General features: G+C 36.0%; 1 protein-coding gene across 1 annotated transcript; it reads right to left on the reverse strand.

Annotated features, from left to right (window-relative positions):
- Positions 1-3,305: 3,305 nt before the first annotated feature.
- On the reverse strand, positions 3,306-4,944 carry MONOS_15951 (uncharacterized protein; the record flags this gene model as incomplete). Its single annotated transcript, XM_067868856.1, has 2 exons — positions 3,306-4,511; positions 4,930-4,944. The coding sequence occupies 2 exons, from the start codon at positions 4,942-4,944 to the stop codon at positions 3,306-3,308; spliced, it is 1,221 nt and encodes a 406-aa protein (XP_067721676.1).
- Positions 4,945-7,588: the final 2,644 nt, after the last annotated feature.

Consider the following 7,588-nt stretch of genomic DNA (forward strand, 5'->3'; position numbering starts at 1 on the left):
AGAAAGAAAGAGATGAAGAAGAAGCAAGCGGAAGTGAAAAAGAACCAATCTCACAAGTTAGAAAATTATGATCGCAGTTTGAATGCATCTGAATGGATATGAAATTGAGTTGTTTGCACGACTGGATGGTTGACAAGAAAAAGGGGAAATCTGAATAGTCAATTTTGCAACTCAACAACCTTGCCAATTCTTGTTGTTAATATGCCGAGCAGAAAAGAAATTGATTTCTAACTATATGGCTGCTGTCTGGTGCTCGTGATGAGCATGAGATAATTAGAGGGAGAAAACATCGACAATGCTCTGTTCATCATTCAGCACCTGGATTGCATGACTTGTTAATCACTTGAATAAATTATATTTTGTTGAAAAGTGAAAGAAAAAGAATAACAATGCCAAATCTTGTTTTGGTCATGTCACAAAATTGTTGCACTTTTGATCATGTGCTTTATTCTTCTCATATTGGTGTCATCTTTCAATATTATTGTGAAGTTCAAAGCACATACAAATGGATTATTTTCATTTATCAAAATTCGCTTTTTCACTTGTGCATCATCTTCGCTTTCCATGTTTTCAAACGTTTTTCTTCTTCTTCGTATTCGCCAATACTGATCTGGGAAATTGGATCAACATCCTCAACATCCCAAAGAGACAAAACAAGATGATTCTCTTGTGTTTGAAAGGCATTTGTCTTCACCTGATATCTCTCTTTTCTGCCATTCTATCATCATCTTCTTCTTCTGTTTCTATTTGTTATCTTCATCAACATTGTTGGGAAGAGCCCATCTGATCCCAAGAAAATATATCAATGAGAATGAGCAGGATTGTTTTTTATCATTCCTTTTTGTTAATGAAAGGAAATATCACAAAGCTCTTTATGAATTGGAGTCATCAAGGCCAATCACGTGAGCACTTTGGCGATCATCAGGGTTGTGAGTCCATGGAAAGGTATGGAAAGAAGAGAGAATGCAAAAGGCGAGAAATGAGAAGAGGAATTATTAAGAATCTGTTTGTGAATGAAGCCTTGCATGAAGCAGAAGGAAAGACAGGATGGATTTTTTTGAGAGGGATTGTCAAAGAAGTTCTTTGAACTGAACAAGGATCGAATTGACAGTTGGTGTGCCTGAGTGGATTTTGAGCAGGATACACATTCTTTAGCCTTCTCATAAGTCTTAATGCAATTATGTTCCATTTGGAATGAGAGATGGTTTTGAATATATTTGAGGATATGGTGAGACACTTTTCCTGATAGAAATGGTGGAACCAGTTCTTGCAGTTTGTTTTATTCGACAAAAGACATCTGGCAAAACGGGAAGGATGCATTTGTGGAGAATGGGAAAACAGGAGAGTTTTGAGGGGATGGAGGAATGAGATGTCTCGTCCAGAACGAGTTGGGAGAAGGGAGCAGAGGGAAATGAAGGTGAAAGAGCAAGGAGGAATGGCGGATGAAACTCAGTTTGTGAGGGGAGGAGAAAGAAGGGTCAGTTGATTTATTAATCATTTTTTATATGAGTTGTTGTTTGTCTTGTGGTGTGGCTGCTCATCATTGATAACCTTGGGAAATGTGTGTGGAGAAGGTTGTGTTGCCTTTGGCATTCCCTTTTGATATTTGTGTTTTTGGGGAATGTGTGTCTGTGAATGAGCAAAAAGAGGGAATGATGTTGTTGGGAGTGATAGAGATGTGTCTGCTTTGCAATGAGGAAGAGGAAGAGGAAGAGGAAGGTGATGGAAGGGGCAGTTGGCAGTCTGCTTGAGGGGTCTTTTAAAGGGAGAATGAAAGAAGAAAAGCAGAGAGAGGCAGGGGATTGAGATGGAATGGAAAGGAAAGGAAGGAGGAAGAAGGAAGAAGAAATGTGAAGAGAAAGATGTTGTGGCTGGGCAAATGAAATGGGGTGAGGAGTGTTTGTGGGTGTGATGATTCCACGCTCAGCAAGGTTGTTGGCAATGTTGATGGTTGTGATGGATGCTGTGTGTTTTGGAGCAGAAAAGTTGGGGAAAGCAGACAGAAGAAATGGGAGAGGATGGTGAGTGGCAGGCAGTTGGAGGGGGTGAGGATGAAGCGGAGGAAAGGATGCTGGATGGGCATATGGCTGATGGAGCAGATGTGTTTGTTGAGAGGGGTTGAGGGGCAGTTGTGTTTTTGGAAGGGAGAGGAAAGAAGAGGGAGATGGAGAACATATGGAGGGTGTGGAGCTTGTTGGAACAAGAGAAGGAAGATGAAGGATAGGATTGCATTTGAATTGTGATAAGCATGAAGGGATTGGAAATATCCTTGAAAATTCACAAAAAAATATTGTAATTTTTCAGAGGGATTTCAAACACTTTATTCTCTGTTTTGTTCTCATTCACATCGTTGATTTCTTTTCGCTCAGTTCCACTCAAAACATATTTTTATCTGTCTGTTTGTGTGGCATTCCCTGTGGAAAAAAAAATATAAGGGAATCAACACACATGATTGTCTTTGGAAAGGAGCCAGCGCAAATGAATTCTTTAGAAATGGCTGAGAAATTGGATTTGGAGGAGTCTGGACACACAGAAACCAGGGGAATGGCATTTTTCTTTTTTATAAATAATAATAAAAATATATTTACAATTACAAAAAAATATTTTTCTCAAATAGAATAAGGAATTGGTTTATGCAATCAGATCAAATGAAAACAGAAAAAGCGGAAAGCGTGTTGAGAGAAGTTTTGCAACTTGGAGTGGACACGGCGCATGGCACCCTCTGAGGGGTGCAACTCGATCCTTGAGGTGGTACTGGTGATGAGCCTCTGGGCTGACTGGGAAATGGGGCAGCGATTTATCGGCCAGATGGCTGTGCCTGTGCATGGAGCATGTTTGCGATGCCTCTTTCTATGTGCTGTGCTGGAAATGTGTTGTGAGTTGGCGGTATGAGTGGGCTTGTGGGGCAGCTTGGTGTCGGTGGGTGGCGTTGTTTCTTTTCAGAATGTTATCTTTTCAGCCAGGGTGGTGGAGGTGTGCCATTTTGTTTGCCTCTCGAGGGAGCTGTTGATGTGTTGCACCTTTTTTGTGTCTTTTTTTCCGTATTTTATTTCTCAGCAGGGCGCAGCTGGGGATGTTTTGCAACAGAAGAATTTTTCGATGATCGGGGTTCCTGTGTGGGCCAAAACGGCGGGGGATGCGATAGGAGCAATGAAAACTGCGATTGGGAGGGGTGCAGTGTGGTGACGAGGGATGCAGCAAAATTTTGTTTTTTCATCTCAACGGCAGTTCTGGCGGCTGTGGCAGCGCCAGCGCAAATACGGATGATTTTATTGGATGCTCTCCTTCAGATCTGGGATTTGCCGTTATTTCAGCCAGCAAAAATATTTCGACTCCAACTGCCCACTCGACACACTGAACAGCGTCGTTGAAATCGAAGAAAGAGAATTCGTCCCAATCACACTCACTGTCTTCCCTCTCCCAACAACAGAAATCTTCTTTTCCCCAACACTGATCGTCGCCCCTTCGCTCACATGCCTCCCACCCAGCAACGTGATTGTGGAGCTCAGCTGCGCCATGCTCGACCCCACTGCATGCCCCACTGTCTTGCAAGGTGCTGCCTCACTCATCCCACACAGATTGTTTGCGTCATCTCCACTCACTCCAACATAAATCGTTTTGTCCTTCAGCCAATCCTTCTTTTCTGTATGCTGATACACCCAATTGTTTCCGTTATAATATTGGTAGTACACTCTCGTATCATTGCTATTCGTTGTGTACGATTCGTAGAATGGGTTAGCCGATGAAAAAAGATTGTTTCCATCATAAAAATGCACATCATGGCCATATGGAGTGGAATTACTGCAACTGCAATCATGGAAGAAGAAGAAATAGCAATAAATGTTGTTGCTTGGAGCTATTTGTTGGTTTGGATCAAATCTCATTCCTCCGCCATATGATAATGCGCTGCACGAAATAAACTGGAGGCTCCTCATTTTGAATGCAGCTGGAACATTGAAACAGCACATCCCTCCGCCACTAGTGCTTGAAAGTGAGCACGAAGTGAATAAACATTCAAACACACAAGCACTCTCCCCTTTGTCGTTTTCTGTTCCAATACAGGAAGATCCAGAAACATTAAAAGTTTGAAGATAAAGGCCTCCTCCATAACCACTTGCTTTGCATTTCTGAAATTCGCACCCACTGATCCTGACGCATGACGAAATCGAATAAATGTCAATTCCTCCGCCTTCGTAGTTCTGAGCTGTGCAAGCGTTGAACGAAGTATTCTCGACCGTAATGGAACATATTTCATATGCTGTTATTGCTCCTCCGCCATAATACGCGTAGCAGTCGTTGAACGAGCAATGTTTTACAGAAAGTGTTCCCGATGAAAGACCGTATATATTGATTGCCCCTCCATTTGAAGCTCTGTCTTCATATTCATCATTTTCTCCAGTAGTTTTTGAGCCATTCCACACACACCAAGTGAACGAATTCGCCCCATCATCTGATATCTGCTGTCTCGCTGGTTTCGATGGATTCCCCTCACTCCCGCTGACTGCAACATTCTGAGAGCGATAGCATCCGACAAATGAGGTGTTCGAGGCAGCCGAGGAAGATGAAGGGTTGTTAAGCAAAGGCAGAAGATTTTATAAAAGGAAATTGACTGAAGATGAAGAATCTTATTGCTTATCTGAGACGTTAGAAAAGACAAAAAGAGAGCGTGACGCAAGGGATATGACGAGCAATGGAAGAATGGGGCTGAAGAAATGCAAAAAGAAGAGAAATGCGACTTTTCCTTCGAAAGCACTTTCTCCTCTCTTTTATTTTTATCATTGCTGTTGAAAGGATTGTCATTTTTGTCAAGATTTTATTGTTGAAAAAAATAATAAGACAGTTGGTTCAATTGAAAGGCATTGTCAGCACTTGTCAAATAATTTTTTTAATTCAAAGAGAAATTGAGAGTTTCAAAAGCTAAATGCCAACGGCCAAAATGCGCATAAACTTTTCTTGAAAGACTCGTTTTGGAATCAAATTTATTGTTTTGCTTTTATTTTATTTATTGAATATGAAAGTGAATGATATGATGATGTTTTCAAATGGGACGAAATTTTTTGCTTTATGAATTTTGTTCCACTCATTTCTTTCAAAGATTTTTCTCCACTTTTTTATATTTCTCATTCAATAGAGCACAGTAATGTCAGTTTTATGATTATACGATTGCAAAAAATTTTGGAACAAATCATTGAATTTTTCATAAATGTAAGAATTCTGTCCCAAATGGTGAAAATTCTATTTTGTTCTTTTCTTTTTGTTTTTATCCAAATATTTGAAATAAGTATTGATTGAATGTTTGCAGCAAATCGAAATGAATAATTTTCATTGATTCGTTTCATTTTCACTTGATATTTTTTAAAAATACATTTATTTATAAAAATTTATTATTATTTTATATTCAATATTTCCATAAAAAAATCATAACTTTGAACAAATTTGTCTTTTGCTTTTATTTATTTTCGAAAAAGATAGTTATTTAAATAGCAACAGAACGTTTGTAACACTTGGCCAGAATATCATTTCTTCAAACAAATCTTTTTTCACAATATTCAAACACTCATAAGTTCGCAGATGAGCCTTTTCACCGTTTATTATTCAGAAGAAATACAAATGAATTATTTTCATTAAAAAATGTTCTTATAACATTCGGTTTGTCGAATGAATGTTTCAAACAAAATAGGATTCGATATTCAATTTCTTTTCTCTTAAAATCAAAGATAATTTGAAATTTGATTTTCTCGTAAATTAGCAGATTCTTTTTTTCAACAAAATTCTCTTGACCCTTCACATGATAAAACTGTTATTGTCCATGTTGATGATATATTTATTCAGAATTGATTTCTCACCTCTTATCTTATCTTGTCTTGTCTTGTCTTGTTTATTTATTCAGTAATTTGATAGTCAAAAATCCAGTCTCATTCAAATAATCATTTATCATTGTTTTCATTATCGTTTGTTGATTTGAGATTTGGGTGATTCCTTTGTGGCATCACACTATTTCTATCATAAGAATTCATTTCGATAAATCAATTTGAAGATCATGAAGATGAAACCAAGCAGAACTATTGATGAGTTTCTATTTGTTTTCAGATTGTTGTCTTTCAGTTATTTTCAATGATTCAATAATTGATGATTTCAATCCACTGAACAATTCATTGCAATCTGTTTGACCCAATGATCGAATGTTGGTTATTATTGGAGAACAGAATTATCATTTTTGATTTCAAAAACACTCACCCATTTTCAAGAGTTAATCTCAAAATCCAATTCATTTTGACATTTGTTTTGAAATTTGAGGTTGTTCACGGACCATTTTTCATTTTTTTTTGTACAATGATTCAACAATTTATTTATCTTTTTGAATGAACTGAAACATCTTTTTCGAAAAAATGAAAAATTCTTTTAAATATTTTCTTGAAGGATCATTTGGAATTATATTAAAATCATCTTAATTGATCACTTGTTTTTTTGGAGTATTTTTTTTTCGAGTTTTTATTGTTTATTATCACTCAAATACAATGAAACACATAGGCCTTTGCGACAGACCGACTTTTTTCTCTGCTCGACAAGTCGACCGACAAGACAGTCACAAATATTTCTATTTTATTTTATTCGAAAAATATATTTTTATATAACTTTTTTGAATTATATTCTGCTCGTTTTTTCAAAAATATATTTCTTATTGCATTTGATAATTAACAACATTATTTAATATTTCATTTTTTTCGAATAATTACAAAAATTGCATTTTTAATGGGTTATCGACAGATCTTTGTCGAGATCAGTCTGTCGAAAGATCAGTCGGTAGAAAGATCAGTCGGTCGAGATCACTTTGTCGAATGCATCTTCTTTTGAAAATGTCACTTCATTTCAGAAACAGACAATGATATCTTTTAATTTATAATATCATTTAATGATTGGAAAATTTAAAGAATTTTACGTAAATGAAGAGATTGTCTGTTTTGCATATATTATTATTAGTCCAAAATCACATTTCGTTAAACACTTTATCTGCTTTCAGATATATGCGTTGTTGATGTTATTATTTTTGAAAATAGTTTAAGAAAATATTCCATAGGGCTGTAATTTTATCTTGACCTTTTTTCTTTATCTTGACAATTTTCTTTTTGTTATGCTTTCAGCTATACACAAGCTTGTGATAAATAAAAAATAACCAGAAATGTTTGAAATGTTTTTATTTCCTTATTCTGTATTTTTTTCAATATTTCTTTTTTTAAATAAGATCGAGGATTATAATAATTTTATGTTCTGATCAATTACTTGCTGCTTTTCCAGCGAATATTTTTTATCGGAAGTTTTAAGTTTTCATATCATAATACATCGTTTATTTTTATAAGTTGAACTTGTTTTAAACTTTCTCAACTTGTTTTTTAACACTTTTTCTCATTTCACACATTTTTTCAAAAACACGATTTAAAGGACAAATATGAATTTGTTTTGTAATTTATTGAAATGATAAATAAACATTATTATAATAAAAGATTCTTGTTTATTTAAATGATAAATTATTTGTATATGTTTGGTAATTTGAAACACAAAAATGATATACACATGCTTTTCAGTTCAA

The sequence above is a fragment of the Monocercomonoides exilis genome (assembly GCF_001643675.1).
Source record: "Monocercomonoides exilis strain PA203 chromosome Unknown scaffold45-810774, whole genome shotgun sequence".
Classification (NCBI taxonomy): domain Eukaryota; phylum Preaxostyla; order Oxymonadida; family Polymastigidae; genus Monocercomonoides; species Monocercomonoides exilis.